Source organism: Bos javanicus, chromosome 19, assembly GCF_032452875.1.
Source record: "Bos javanicus breed banteng chromosome 19, ARS-OSU_banteng_1.0, whole genome shotgun sequence".
Taxonomy (NCBI): domain Eukaryota; kingdom Metazoa; phylum Chordata; class Mammalia; order Artiodactyla; family Bovidae; genus Bos; species Bos javanicus.
This window is the reverse complement of record NC_083886.1, coordinates 55,185,385-55,200,964: the sequence shown is the minus strand read 5'-3', so window position 1 is coordinate 55,200,964 and position 15,580 is coordinate 55,185,385. Positions and strand designations below refer to the sequence as shown.

Here is a 15,580-nt window from a genome sequence, read left to right as displayed (position 1 = left end):
TGCTGACTTCACGAGCAAGGCTGACACACTTGTGTGGGGCCATGCTTGTGGAGGTCCAGACTGCTCCCACTTCTGCCCTAGCACATGGCTAACCATCCAATTTTAGCCCCAGATGGTGCGGATTCCCTCCAGCATCCCCAGCTTGACCAGGGGGCTTATTTATTCAAATCCTGCAAAGACCTTTTTTTTTTTTTTAAATTCTCAACCTGATGATTCCTCTTGGGACCCTATGAAACGTGGCCCAGCTTTAAAATAGTACACTCATTAAAGCTATATTCAAGGATGCTATGATTGTCTCATATCTCAAACATACCCCAGGCACACTTCAAGCAACACTTCGATAATAAAGCTTTGGGGTAAATGTGACATAAACGTCAACCCCACAGATTTGTGCTGTCGGGAGGAGGGGGTGAGCCTCAGAGCCGCCTGAGCTTGCCCCGTGAGGAAGCAGACGGCACCCACCGCTTTGCTGAAGTTGACGCGGATGAGGTTGGTGACAGGGTCCCGCTGGATCAGGGGCTGCCCCAGGTTGAAGTGGCAGTCCTTGTCCACCCCCGACACCCACTGCTGGTAGATCCTCTCGCGGTAGCTTCTCAGCAGCTCCATCATCTCGTCGTATTTCTGGTAGACTAGCTTGGCCTCCACGCTGGACATAACCCTGGAATCAGAGTTAGGGGGAGGGTCAGATACTGTCTCCCACGGGGCCTCACTGGCACCCCAACCGAGGCTTTCAGACCCCGGGGTGTTGCAGCAGCCAGCCAGCTCTCTCGTTTCTTCCAGGTTGAGACCCTGAACGTACAAATGGATGATGCCCTATGTAGGTAGCATCTAATCCAGAAGGTCACATGTTAACCCTTGTAATATTGGCCCCGAATGGCCATGACTTGATTCATAACCTCCAGCTTCCCTAATTCCTCTCTTCTCTTCCAACTTAGGACTAACCAGAGAGCCAGATATGCCTTCCAACCACACTCACAGGACACCCTCCTCCTGTTCCCCAGCCGACAGCCTCCCTCGTCCTGCTGTGAGCTCTCCCGGTCCTCTGCCTGCCTTCTGGCCTCTGCCAAACATGAGTGATGGTGGCCAACTCCCTGCTCTGGCCAGCTACTCAGAGTAGGGGGCATGCGCTGTGGGGTCTCTCCTGGGACCGTGCCCTGGGAAGGAAAGGCTTGGCGATGGGAGGCGTGGGCCTGCCTCAGAGTGGGGACAGAGCACCTGACCCCACTCCCCGTGGCCACGGAAGAGCGCTGCCGGCCCAGGGCCATCACTCACGGGTGGTCGATGTGCTTGAGGTCCCGCATGGGCGCCTCCAGCCTCTCCTGCAGCTCCAGGCTCCACTTGAGCTGCCCGGCCACGGGGGGCATGTTTTTGTGGATCGGGGGGATGTTGCCATCTGCTGAGGCTGCGATCTGGGCGTCATACAGGATCTTGGTGTTGTCCAGCTCAGTGTCAAACAGCTCCAGCATGACCGAGTACCTGGGCACCATCTCAGCGAGAATCAGAGGCCGTTCCAAGAGGCCCCCACACATGTGCAGAAGCTGGAGAGAAACGAGAGAACCTCCTTTGCTGGGGGCGGGGCCCTGCTGGGGGGACCCGTCCCCTCCCCCATGCCTGGCATCACCCACGGCTTGGACACTCTGTGCAGTCAGCCTTCAGAAGTGGGAAGACATGTGCCTTCAACACCAGGAAGTTTCCTCTGTGTAGCAACTGGCTAATCAGCTGCTTCTATGATTTCTATCTTGATGTATGCTGGGTCCCCACATACTCAGCTGATAAACCAACAGTACAAACTAGGTTCAAGGTCTAGAAAAAGATTTGTTTCAGGACCGGGAGAAATCAGGGTTTGGGCAAAGAAGATTTAAACAGTTAGGAAATACCGTTTAAAAAAATTGGGGGAGAAAAGCAGCTCTCTATATAACCAGGGCTTGCGCTACAACGGGATTGAGAAATATCTTCATGACCAGAATTATTGGGAAGACCACTGATCCTCAAGGACCCACCCAGGCAAGAGAAACCACTCGGGCAGCTTGTTTTGCTCTGAAAAGTGCTCTGGGGGAAAAGAGGTGAGGGGGAGGCTTGCCTTACACTACGTGGGGTCCCCGAACCACTAAACTCGCCAAACGCTGGTGTGGGGAGGAGCCCATAGGAGCATCCCGGGGCTGCCATCGCAGAGCACTGTCAACTGGGAAGCTTCAACAGCGGACTTAATTCTCTCACAGCCTGGAGGCAACAAGTCTTAATCAAGGTGGACAGAGCTGTGCTCCCTCTGAAGGCTCCAGGGGAGAGTCCCTGGGTGGCCAGCAATCCTCGGCTTGTAGACCCTCTGCCTCCTTTGTCATGGAGCCATCTTCCCTGTGCATGTCTGGCCCTGTGGCTCTCCTCCTCTTCTGACACAGACCCCAGGCTCACTGGATTAAGGCACAGGAGGCCAGCAGGAGGCCCTCAATGAATATCTCAATTACATCTGCGGAGACCCTATTTTCAGTAATTCACAGGTCCTAGGGGTCTGCACCTCAACACCTCTCTAGTGGACTCAGTTCAATCCACCAACCAAGGGCCCCATGCTCAGCCCTGGGTTGAGCAGGTGGAGGTGGCAGTGGGGATGGGGTTCAGATACTGTGCGGGTGCCCAGGGCAGGAAGTGCTGACTTCCAGGGAGCGCTCAGCCCTGGGGCTTTGCGGAGATTACAGGGAAAGCTTGGCACATTCACAGGCCGTGACACCAGAGGTTCAAGCATGGGCTTCCAGAGTCCTCAAGGAGCTGGGACAGCTCAGGTGCCCATGGCCTATCAGCCCAAGCACCTCGACTTGATTACTCCAGCAGGGGTTGTCACCTCGCTCTGAGGGCAGTAACCATGCCTGAGCACCCTGCACGAAGCGAACTCATCGCACTGAGGGTCTGCAACTGCTACACACTCGCACTCGCTAAACAAACGAAAAGCTCATAGAAGAGAATAAGGGAGGATCATCTGGGTGTTTTGGTTGCGGTCTTGGGTGGCATCAGAGGGTGGCTCAAGTTGGGACATAGAGGCGAGTTTCTTAAAAAATCCTCTCGCAGTGGTGGGAGGCTTGGAGGCAGCAGGGGCCAGGGCTGTGCCTGAGCACTGGGGAAGGGGCCCTTACTGCAGCCTGCAGAGAGTAGCCATGTGGGCTGGACAGTGTGACACGTGCCGGATGTTCAGGAAGCTCCCAGCCAGCCAGGGGTCACCAGGGGAGAAGTCCCCGTGCCTGCCTGAGCCCCTGGACCCTGAAGGCCTGGGCCCAAGTCTCAGATTTGCCCTAGTTTTCGGTATGAAAACTAAGACCACTACTGTGTCTATAAGTGGCCTTTTGGGCAAAGGGTGGAATAGTGGCTGCTGAGAAAGCAGGAGAGATTTTTAGGTCCCTGAAAGTCAACGAGAGCAGCAACCGACTCCCGGGAAGATGCTGTGACCCCAAGTTGCTAACCACGACTCCCTGCAGTGGCCGGGGGGGAGGGGCTCCCCACACATGAGGTCACCAGTGTCGTGTCTGAAGACTGACACAGAGCAGTTGGGAAAAGCACATTCTATTGCTTGACAACCCTCTTGACTTTTTTCCTCTCTCTCCCCTTCATTTCACGCTCACATGTTTTCTGGCCCCTGGCTTCTGGGAAGGAGGTTAACTTCATTCTCTGCCAGGAGGAGGTTGTGTGGAAAATTGCTCTAGAACCTTCCCAGCTGCGTGTGAATTACTGACAGCGAGAAATAGCATCCCGGCAGCTTGGGAACACGCAGGGGGTCAAGCGGACAGGCGGGAGGGCACCCCAAGGGCCTGTCCTAATTAGAGCGGAGGGTTGTCAAATGGGAAGAAAATGCTCTTCAGTATGGGAAGGAAGATGAGCAGATGGAGACAGAACAGTTTACGAGAGTCTTCCTGACTTATTTTCTTTCTAATCTAACACAAAGTCACGTGTCTGAAAAGGACTTTCTCTTGCAGAGTACAGAAGCCGATTTAGGCCACGGCGGAGTGGGGAAGTGCCTGTGAAAACACCCAGGGAGTGGACTTCAGTCCCGCATGTGCCACCCAGAGCTCCTCCTTGGCCAGCTCCTCCCCTCCGAGGGGGGACCTATGGCCTCTGGCAACTTGGCGTGGACACCTCAACCTGCCTCCTTCCCCATCACCGAAAGGCAGCACAAGGTGGTACCCAGCTTCCGAGAGGTCTGGGGTCGTGCTTCTCCTGGTTTCATCCCCACCACAGGCAAGAAGGGCTAACTGGGGCCACAGTCCATCCGCTCCAGCATCGTCTTCATTCTGGAGACCCCGCCACAGGGGAGGACCAGCATTTCCACGTGGAAGCACTGGCTGGCATCCTTACTCAGGACCCTTTGCACTTGGGTAGCCCTGGGGCTAACAGCCTCTGGTTCCTGCCCAAGGTCTGCCAGGGAGTCATCAGGGAACAGCTCCACCGCCTCAGCAGGGGCCAGTTCCCTCCACCAGGAAAGCCTGGCTTTGCACTGGGCTTGGTTCTGCGTCAACCTGAACCAAGCACCTGCCCTCAGGGAGTTTATATTCTAGTTGGGAGGACGACAGACACGAAGAGATCAGTACATGACAGATGCCAGGGAGAGCCAAGCATGAAGAAGGAAAACCAAGCAGGTGGGTGTTGGCAATGGCGGCGAGGGGCGAGCTCCCGCTGGGAGGAGGAGGTGAGTGGGGGGGCCTCTCTGAGGAGGTGCCCGAGGCGGCTCCAAGAGGAAGGGTGTCCAGAGAAGGGAACAGCATGGAGGCTCTGTATTAATTTGCATCCATTGATATTTTGCCTGGAGCACCAACTCCATCCAAGACTTAATTGATCGTTACACTTGCAGAGCTTCAAATCCTCAAGCGTTTTTGCTTTAGAAATACTCAAAAGGCAAAGGAACATCCTGGCATGTCGGCACCAAATGCTGGCTGCCTCGTGAACTTGGACCAGGAAGGTCCAGGAGCCCGTCTCCACGTGCCCCCCCATATGCCCGCTGCTGAAGGGTCCTGTGGGGGGGGTGCACCAACCAGCAGAGGAACCAGTGTCCAGCTCCTCGCAGCTCCAGCCACTTTGACCAGTGACAAAAGGCACCTTGTGGTTTTAACTTGCACTTTCCCGATCATTTGCTAGGCCAAACCAACAACCTATGTGAGTATCGGCCGTTTGGGTTTCTCTTTCAAACCGACGGTCTCTAGGGGCTTTAGCACTTTTCTGCAATCTGTTTTTTTTTTAATGTTTTCATAAGCATTTCCTTTTTCTAACTGTAAAAGTGCTATACACCTAACCCACACAACCTGGAGATGGTAGAAAAGTACACAGAAGACAGAAAAAATATTAGCCATCACCCCACCACCCAGAAATGACCAGTACTCTTGCCTGGAAAATCCCATGGACGGAGGAGCCTGGTAGGCTACAGACCATGGGGTCGCGAAGAGTCAGACATGACTGAGCGACTTCACTTTTACTTTTCACTTTCATGCACTGGAGAAGGAAATGGCAACCCACTCCAGTGTTCTTGCCTGGAGAATCCCAGGAATGGGGGAGCCTGGTGGGCTGCTGTCTATGGGGTCGCACAGAGTCGGACACGACTGAAGTGACTTAGCAGCAGCATAATACTGTGTATTCTCGGATCTCAAATGTTAAGAGTCAGTGTGTCAGCAGCTCAAAATGTGGATGCATTTTAATTTTTAGAGCAACTCTGCCTCTAACTTCTGCTCCTTATGTAAATAATGAGGGAACAGAATCAAAGAAGGACAAATGGAGAGCAGGACTCAGTATAATAACCCCACGCTCACTTTCCTCTCTTAAGATGAGATGTAGCAGTAAGACCCCCTCAGAAGCTACTCAAGGTGCCAACTGCTGACTCTCTCTAAGGCACTGAGAAAGGCCCCTGTCCTTTCTGGGCCTGGCTCTTCACCTACAATCTTCAGATTGCATGATTAGATCGATTCTGCAACCGTTCACTGGAAGGACTAATGCTGAAGCTGAAACTCCAATACTTTGGCCACCTGAGGCGAAGAACTGACTCATTGGAAAACAGCCTGACACTGGGAAAGATTGAAGGCAGGAGAAGAAGGGGACGACAGAGGATGAGATGGTTGGATGGCATCACCGACTCGATGGACATGAGTTTGAGTAAGCTCTGGGAGTTGGTGATGGTCAGGAGTGCTGCAGTCCATGGGGTCACAAAGAATCGGACACGACTGAGCGACTGAACAACCGTTCTCAGCATCACGGAGCTGGTGTGACGAATCCTCAGTCAGGGCACACTCCCCACCCGCACCTACCTTTGCACTGGACTCAATAGAATTGCAGTCATCAAACCCTTGGCAGAAGATGGTGGCCAGCCTCCTATCCAGATCTTGAATTTTGGTCTCAAAATCAGCGTAGTCGTCATCAAAACTCTGGAAGCAAATTAAATCCCCAACCTTAGAACCTTGACCAGCGTGCCAAGCTTGGAGTGGGCGCACTCTAAGCCCACCCACCGGGATTCAGGTTACGTCTCAGCAAGTTCACTGTCATGAGGGCAGAGTTCTTATGCTGTCTTTTCTCTGACACACACGCTCCCCTCCACATGCCTTCCCACCCTCGGGGCATTTGTTATTGACCCCGCTCAGGCCCCCCGACTTACTGAATCTCCAGGGTCCAGGGGGTCATATTTGCAGTCGGCGAAAACCTTCACTAGCTCGAAGACCTCGTCGTAGATCTGGGCCACCTGGCTTCCAAGAATGTTCCCCCTCACGCCCCCGAGCTCAATCTTCTCCAGCTTCAGAAACTCGATGGCTGTTTTATAAAGATCCTGGTGGAGGAAACCCCCGTACCCTCATCAATTCAGTTTCCTGACTGACCCCCGAGGGGAGGAGCCCCCGGGCCACAGGGCAGTCCCGAGGGGCCCTCTGCTTATCAGTGTTAATGTTCTCTAAAGCCATTTCAGGGATGCACACAGATAGACGGAAGTGAGAGTCCCGTGAGTCATCTCCCAGTTGTGATCGAGGAGGAGGAGGAGGAGATGAAGGTCAGGATCTTGTCCTGGCCCAACACTGGGTGACATGTGTCTCTAAGAAAAATCACACTTTACAGGGGCCCCACTTCCTGGACTGTGGGAGGAAGTGGTCAGAAAGGCAGACGGTGGTCCCTCACAGCCTCATGTACTGGGCACCTGATGGGTGTTTACAGGTCAATCCCACCTGCTCGTTCCCTCCGAGACGCGGGTCTCTCCTTACCTTCTCCAGCTCCTTTAGCCCAGAAGGTACCTTCCTTTCCAAGATCGCTGGTTTGGCATTTAACCCCATTCAGTCCTATTGAGCTATCTATTGCTTCTGTCTGTAGCTCTCATTTCCCCTTTGAGACCCCCAAAGCCTCATTGAGGACCACAAGCAGCCCCCATGTGCCTGATCCGGTGCTCGCAGGGCACTCCAGTCCCTCCCCTAAACTGGAGACAAGGCTGGTGCCGTTTCCCACCAAAGATCCAAGGTGTATCGAGATATGACTCAAGCAAACCTACTGGAAAGTAACAGCGTCACGCCCCGCATTCTGGGCCTCTCACACCAGAGGCAGGTGGCACAGCTGGCATGGCCCATCGGGCAAGGGGTGGACAGCAGGGCCGTTTCCCCCACCCACTCTTTTCCCAGCAGCCCCTCTTTTCCCAGAAGCTCCATCCCGATTCAGAATCTACAATGTAGGAACCAGCAGCTATTTGGCCAGAAACTCAGCTGGGGCCCTCAAGTTCTCGGGCTGGGAGCCTTGGGACATGAAGAAACGCTCTGTGACCGAGATATGGCATCTCAAGGGGTTTCCTGCTCTGCCTCCCAGAGGATGTGGATGGGAACCAGAGGCCTTCCCAGAGCCCCAGCTGACAATATCCCTCAAAAAATCATTGCCCAATGGTTCTAGGATCCACCCCTCAACCCTGCTTTATTTTTTTAAATAGTGTAACATGTGTACAAAGTAGATCTAAAAAAAGAGATCCCCTACAGAATACAAAACAAGAAGGAAAACCTTCTTGCCCTGCACATGCCTTCATCTCTCACCTCTTCTCCCCAGAGCAAACTGTTCTGAACCTCTTTAAAAGTGTTATTTGTCCCATGTTATGTGTCCTGTGTCATTCCATGTATCCCGTGTCGTTCCATGTATCCAGATAAGGTCCTTCTGAAAACCTCAGTTGTGCTAACTTAGTCCCACTCACCCTCTCCCTTGGCCTGCAGGCTTCCTGACCCAGGTCAATGAACTTGTCATTAACCTGCTTGTGGACAGAAGGCAGGAGAAAAGGGGAAAGCAACTGAAATGGACCGCTTTGTTCTGGGTTAACAGCTCTGGGCCTGGTGGGGGAAGCTGTCACATAGATGTTTGGGTGTGACTTATTTCCCTCCTGGGAGCCCATGTTCAAGGAAGACAGGGACAGAAGACGCAGTTCTCCTAAGAGGGAGCGGAGCCAAATTCCACCTTTACCTCGATGGTCTGGACACGGCGGAAGAAGGAATTTATTCTGGAAAAGGCAAGAGAAGAAGGGAATTCCCAAGGCACCGGCTCCTTGTTTTTCTAGGAGAAAGAGAGAGAAAAGGCAGGTCCATGGGGTCCCATGGGGTCCACATCACCCCAACTTATTTCCTCTCATCCGCTGTCCGCAACCCAGGCTGTACCTTGAAGAAAAGCTTCATGTTTGCACAGCAGAAGTCGTAGGCCCGGTACAGCTCCTTCAGGACGTTCACGGACAGAGAGATGCCACTCAGAACCTCCTCAGTTTCCCCCTGCAGGCCTTTCAGCACCTCCTCGGGGCTCAGGAAGGTCCGCGTCTGGGCGGAAGGGAAGACGTTCCCAAGGTGAGCCAGAGGGCTGACACCCAGGTGCGCTGTCCAAAGCTGCACGGTTGGTTAAAACGACCCTCTTGCCCCGCCCCAGGCCACTAGACCACGTCTGATACACCCGCTGTCCCTCAGGCTCGTGGCCTAGCCGGTCTGCCCACCCAGGGCCAGTTGTGGGGCCCCTCGGCCCAGGCCAAGGTCACAGCACCACCAGACTCTGGAGGCAGATGATGAGGGGCCCAGAAATGCAGTCCTGCTCTGGCTGCGGAACCCTGGGCCACTGCGTCCCTCTAGGCCGGGAGACAGGACCATGAGCCTGATTCTCACACACTCTGGTAGCCCAGGGCCCAAAGCTGCAACTCAGACCTTGGAGGCTGCGTAACGTGCGCTTGTGAAGTGGAAGAAGGAAAGGGAATGGGTGTTGTCAGAGCAGATAAACCCCTCAAAGCCCCCGGCTGAGTCTTGGGGTGCTGGGACTCGGTGAGCAGCCCCTCTTTCGTTCTTCCTCCCTCCCAGCATAAGGCAGGTTGGGCTGGCTCTGCCCCAGGTCTTGGGAGAACCCTGGGTGGCCACCCAGGGGGCCCTAGCCTTAGCCGGGAGCCTGAAAATTCTTGCACCCACATCTTTGCCTGGTTGAACATGGACCGGGATGCAGGGTGGGATGGGGGAGGGGAACGCTGGGGGTGGGGGAGGGAAGGCACTGGGGCCTGGGGGCTACCATGTCGATGAGCTGGTTGCAGAACTCCTGCAGGATGACAATGATCCTGGAGGGTGTGTTGTAGTGCTCTGAGGTGGCCCAGATGAAGCAGATGGTGTATAGCACCTTGGTGATGAAGGTCGGGAGCTGGGGAGAGACAGGCGGGGGGGCGCTTGGTCACAGCACCTCAGCTCCCCACTCCACACGGCTCCAGGAGGGGGGAACTCCAAGGGCAAGAAGAGATTCCCCCACCCAGTACTTGTGCCTGATCACAGCCAGGAAGCCCGCAGCCCCTTGCTGCCCTAAGACACAAGCCCAGAGCCTGCCAAGCCAGCCAAGGGACCCTCTCTAGCTGACGTACCACCGTGAAGTCGGCCTGTTCCATCTCTTCCAGCAGGATACGCAGGGGCTTCAGGTACAGAACGATATCGTTGGCTTCCTTCAGGCCTGCGTGGAACAAGAACTGGGGCTCATCCCCACAGGAGTGGAAACTAGCCCCCATCCCTGATGGCGAGAAATGGTGACGGGCAGCTCAGTGTGTTTACAGACACCTGCTCCCTCAAAAGGCGGGACTCCAAGGAACTGCTGATGGGGGGAGGCAGACCCCGTTCCATCCCCAGGGTCGGCAAGGGGCCCACCCAGGAGGTGCTGACGCCTTCCTCTGGTGGAGGGGGGACATTCTCACAGGGCCACCCGCTCACCTTCAGTAACATTCATGTACACATTTTGCAGGGCTGGCCAGTAGCAACTTTTGGCTTTTTCCAGGATCTCGACTATTTTATTCACTTTGGGCCTATTGAGCTGCAAAGGAGATCAATTTTTTTTTTTTTCCAACAGACCCCAGATGAAGCCTGCCTGACCCCCAGGCCGGCGCTGAGGGATCCATCTGGGTTACCCGGGTCCCTTCGGGAAGGCTGGGACTCCTGTGGGTGCCTGGCCACCGGGGGCAGAAGAGCCATCACCTGCTCGTGGATGTACTTGAGGTTCATCAGCCGGGCGTCCCAGAACTCAAACTCGACTCGGGGAAGGGGGTGCAGCCCGTCCAGCAGGGCCTGGGCCGAGTCTTTGCTCAGCACATCCCGGATCTGGTGGGACCAGTCAATGATGATGGTCTCAATGGCGTGCAGCAGCGAGTTGTCCAGGGAGGAGGGGATCCTGCAGAGCCAAGGGTTGGGGGCGGGTGGGGGATGCTCTCAGTTACACCCGCAGGCTTCTTCCAGCTCCACCCCCAATGGCCCTCGTCCAGGACAGAGCCTGAGACAACACTGGGTCTTGCCCGGGGTACTGGTGCCCCCGAGAAAGAGGATGAGGGGAGCCAGCTCTGGAATAAAATCCATATTGCACCACGGCTCCTGGGCAGTTCTGATCGGGTCACCACAGCGTGAGTGTTGGGGGCCTAGAGGGCCCGCCTGTGTGATGAGCCCCGCAGGAGTGCTCGCCCTCTGATGGGAGTAAGGGAGCAGGCAGGCACTGCCACAGCTTCAAGAGCTGTGCACACCATGCCGTTGCAAAGGGCACTCAGGCAGGTGCAAGGTGACACCTGGGGGTCCTCGGGCTTCTGGGGGTCTCTGGGCAGCCTCAGCCTCCATTCAGAAGTGCAGCCTCCACCTGCTGCAAACCCCTTCCATGCCCCTCACTGCCCACACCCTAAAGCTGGGGATCCCCCTTCCTGTGTGACCCCAGATGACGTGATGCTCTTGGCATGCCACGTGATGCAGGGTCTAGTGCACGTGTGTGATGGAGGGGGGCTGGAGCACGGGGGTCCAGCCATTGCCCAGCGGAGTCTGGGGGGCTCCAATGCCCTGTCTCAGACTCAGCACCTAAAGGTACAGTCCTGCCCTCCTGGGCTTCACTAGCACCAAGACCAGTTTGTGGGGAGCTTGCCCTGGGGGTTCAGGGACCACCCCTCCCTCCAGCTCCCCAGCCGGGCCCCGACCTCTCCATGGACTCCAGCGTGCCGTCCAGACTGCCCAGGTGCTCCGGGATGGGCAGAAGGGTCTTCCCCTTGATCTTGCCGCTCATCACAAACATCTCGTTCTTCAGCTTGTGGACTTGCTTCATAATGTCCTCTGAGACCACGCGGGGCCAGCCGCTCATGTTTTCACTTTGGTTTAACAGGGAGTAGAGGACCTGGAAAGACAGGATTCTGTGGCTCTGCTCGAGCCTTCTCACCTGGGTGGGGGGACACCCAGGAGGAGTGGGGTCCTCGGCGACCCGGGACCCAGGGGAACCGAGCCCTTCTCCCTTTGAAGAAGGTGGTGGGGCTGGTCAAGGTGCTGAGACCAGTGATGAAAGCCTCCCCACCTTGGGCTTTTTTTTCCAAGTTCTTTTTTAAAAAATACTGATTGGTTGATTTGGCTGCCTGGGGTCTCAGTTGCATGTGGGATCTTTGTGGCGGCATGGGAGATCTTAGCTCCCCAACCAGGAATCAAACCTAAATCCCCAGGGTTACAAGGCAGATTCTCAGCCACTGGGGAAGTCTCCCAGTCCCTGTGTCTTTCAAGTTTTTTAAAAAAATACTGATTGATTGATTTGGCTGCATTGAGTCTCAGTGGCATGTGGCAACGCATGGGCTTAGTTGCCCTGTGGCATGTAGGATCTTAGCTCTACAACTACAGATTGGACCTGAATCCCCTGCATTGCAAAGCAGATTCTTAACCACTGGATCACCAGGCAGGTCCCCCTGCACCTGTGTCTTTATAGAGGCAAAGCCTTCTCCACACGCTTGCCACAAGAGCACACACTCCTGGCTGAAGGCAGACCTTCCCTGCTGCCTGGGGGTGCTGTTATATGCTGAACTGTGTCCCCCTGATTCACATGTGGGAGCTGTGACTCCTAGCACCTCAGGATATGACTGGATTTGGAGAGAGAACTTTTCAAGAGGTAGTTAAGGGGAGCCCTAACCCAGTAAGACTGTTGTCCTTAGAAGACATAAGGACACACGTGAAGTCGGCCATCCACAGCCAAGGAGAAAGGACTCAGAACCAGCCCTGTTCACACGTCGATCTGGGACTTGCAGCCTCCAAACTGGTGCTTTGTCAGGGGTTGCTCCCCTGATGGCTCAGTGGGTAAAGAATCTGCCTGCAGCGCAGGAGACACAGGAGATGTGGATTCATCCTGGGTCGGGAAGTTACCATAGAGAAACAAATGGCAACCCGCTCCAGGATTCTTGCCTGAAAAATCCCACGGACAGAGGCCTGGCGGGCTACAGTCTGTAGGGTCGCAAAGGGTCGGACACAACTGAACGACCAGTTCTGGGCCATGCCAGCCATCTCAGTGGACGTGAGGGGAGGTCGGTCTGAGTCCTGACTAACTATCCCTGTGGCCGGAATTTGTACAGGGTGGGGACGCCCACTACCCCCATCTCACAGACGAGGTGAGCGATGCCTAGGAGAGCAAGTCACTGGAACTCTGGCTGGCCCGACGGTCCATAGCGGGCTGCACCTCCCACGCCGGCCGACAGCGAGGCGGCAGGACGGTGGGGAGACGTGTAAGACAGCACTTGCTTTTCCCTTTCTCTGCTCCAAGTCTCAGAATTGGGAAACCCTTCTACTGCATCTCGAATGGCCCACACCTTTTGAGGCTGTGGGCAGGGATTGTCCCCAGGGCGGTATGGAGGGTCTAGTGATTTCAAGAGAGACAGGTGATGGCCAGGGCCACTCAGCCTTCGTGTGCACAGCATCACCTGGAGGTCTTGTTAGAAAGCAGGCCAGTCTCGGTGGCCAGGGCAGCCGGACCTGAGCTTTCTAATACCTGACCTGCTTGTAGGCAACGTGGATGTTGATCTGTGGACCCACCCCTGATTAGCAGGGTTCAAGGCCACTCACACAAAGTATGGGAAGCAGGCGGTGTTCCTCCTGAGCCCTCCCCACTCCCCCGACCCCCCCCCCCGAGGCCTGGGTGCATCTACCTCCTCCACAACGGCGATCAGCTGGTCCACAGGCGTGGGGCTCATGTCCCCGTAGACCAGACGTTCCTTGTAGTTGGCCTTGCCGATGTTCTCGGGTCTCTTCTTGATGAAGTACATCCCTTTGGACTTGAGGGAGGCCGGGAAGCCCAGGCAGGGTATGATCATGCCGGCAGGGTTGAGCGTCAACACCAGAACCAGAACATCTGGCTTCTCAAAGAAGTCGGTGAACAGAGCCATGTTCTCTTCCGTCCCCATCATTTTACTCCACTTGTCCGGCTTGAACCTCAGGACGAGGGAAGCGACACTCTCCATATACTCCAATCTGACGTCTGGGGGAATCGTCATCTTGACGTCAGCCTACACTGTTTCGGGAACAGACACTGAGGCAGTGGCCACCTCCTAGGGAATCTTTACTTCCCACCCATCACCGGAACCATCTGAAATGCCCGTTCTGACCAATCGAGAGAGAAAGAAGGATCGTCGTGCAGACGCTGCTTCCAGCTGGAGGGTGGGGTTGGGGTACCGGGAGCCTGTGTCCTGCTCTAGCAGGACAGCCGCCCTCTGCCTGGCTGTAGGTGTCACCGTGGAGCAGGGCCACCAGGCAGTGTGTCTGCTTGAGTTCACTGTGACCATCAAGTTAACGGGCTGGGAAAGGTAGAGATGGGCCCTGGGGAAAAGGCAAGCCTCATCGCAACAGAGTCTGAAGGGGAGGGGGCGGGGAAGGGAAATGTCACGGAATGAAGTGACAGAGGGCCTGGATGCAAGATCCCGGGACGAGGACATCACTCCCCCCAGATGCCAGACAGAGGGGGCGGCCCGATGAGCGGGTGAAGGTCATATTCTCCCCATCCTAACAGCAGCCACAGTGTACCCCAACGTTTGCCCTGCCCTTCAGCATCTCTTCCGCCCCCCAACCCCCATCACGTGCCCATAAAGGGATTTCCCCGTGGACTGCCGCTCACATTCCCTCTGGGAGAATCCCCTGTAGCTCTCTTATAGGGACAGGGTTAACTGGAGAGCCGGGAGGGGGGGACCCCCTTGAAGCCCCAAAGAACCAAGACAAACGAGGCATTCCTTGTGAGCGTGAAATTTAAAGGGATGCTCCAAACCCTGACTGGCCACGAGCAGGGAACAGGACACCTTCCAGTTGTGTGGGGGTGTGGGGAGGGTAACGGGGCTACTGGCCACCAGCACCTGGACTCCACCTCTGTCCTCTTGAGCCCCCTCAGCTTTGCCCCTAAGCACAATTCTCGCCCACTCACCAGCTGACAGCAAACGGCTCCTCAGGTAGCTAGCAGAGCCAAACGATTGGCAGCTCTTTCCAGACCAGTAAAGGAAATGGCTCCCGTCCCTCGAGGGATGCCAACTGCCATGGAACTTCTGCAAGTCTCATGGGAACTGGGATTCTAGAACTTTCTTAGGACCTGAGTGACCACTGTGGTGTGGTTAAGGAAAAACTGTCCATCACCCACTGCAGTGGGAAAGGCTCTAGGACCGAACAAACTGCCTTTGAACTAGAACATTTAGTTCATTTTCATTTCATGAAATTACAAATGTATCAGGATTTAAATCTATTGTCTTATTAAATGCTTATTTGTCTTACCTTTTTTTTTTTTGCCTTTTCTAGTTTAATTTTTATTGTTTCATTCCCGCCCCATTATCTTGGCTGTTATACACCTTGCATTTCCTAGAGGTACATAGACATTATAACATGTATCCTGACTCACACTAGAATCATACTCACTGAAACCTGATAATGGAAACAATTACCCATTTACAATAGCATCAGAAAGATTGAAATACTTAGGAATAAATTTTCAGAGAGGGGCAAGACCTTCCTGACCCGCCAGCAGCTGAGGCACCAGCAGGGCCCTGGTTCCCACTGTCGACACCAGTCGACCCTGCCTCCTTGGCATCTCTAGACCGGCCCACCTACCTCCATGGCTACTGCTCTCTGGTCTAAGCTGCTGTTACCCCCTCCCCAACCCCCTGGTCTATGGACACCCTCTCTCCTCCTCCACACCACTTCTCGTCCCCAGCAAGCCATCCTCCAGAGCACCTTTCAAAAGACAACTGTCAACGCCAACACCCGCTTAAAAGCCATCAACAGCTCGCTTGCACCACTTCCCGGTCTCGACACGATTGCCCTCATGCTCCAGCCACCCTGGCCTTCTTCCACCTCCTCCAAGA

General features: G+C 55.1%; 1 protein-coding gene across 5 annotated transcripts in view; it reads right to left on the bottom strand.

Annotated features, from left to right (window-relative positions):
- Positions 1–14,787, bottom strand: part of DNAH17 (dynein axonemal heavy chain 17) — a 94,733-nt gene extending 79,946 nt beyond the window's left edge. For 2 of the 5 annotated variants that reach the window (XM_061389833.1, XM_061389835.1), the window contains exons 1-13: positions 14,653–14,778; positions 13,391–13,752; positions 11,417–11,610; positions 10,443–10,635; positions 10,182–10,281; positions 9,842–9,927; positions 9,502–9,627; positions 8,622–8,774; positions 8,431–8,520; positions 6,614–6,781; positions 6,270–6,386; positions 1,273–1,538; positions 463–658 (exon numbers count right to left, since the gene is read on the bottom strand). In XM_061389833.1, coding sequence (XP_061245817.1) covers positions 463–658; positions 1,273–1,538; positions 6,270–6,386; positions 6,614–6,781; positions 8,431–8,520; positions 8,622–8,774; positions 9,502–9,627; positions 9,842–9,927; positions 10,182–10,281; positions 10,443–10,635; positions 11,417–11,610; positions 13,391–13,735 — 2,034 coding nt within the window. In that variant the 5' untranslated portion in view covers positions 13,736–13,752; positions 14,653–14,778. Of the gene's footprint in view, positions 1–462; positions 659–1,272; positions 1,539–6,269; positions 6,387–6,613; positions 6,782–8,430; positions 8,521–8,621; positions 8,775–9,501; positions 9,628–9,841; positions 9,928–10,181; positions 10,282–10,442; positions 10,636–11,416; positions 11,611–13,390; positions 14,272–14,652 lie in introns of those variants that run through there. The other 3 variants (XM_061389837.1, XM_061389836.1, XM_061389834.1) reach the window with 3 other exon arrangements.
- Between the last annotated feature and the right edge of the window lie 793 nt (positions 14,788–15,580).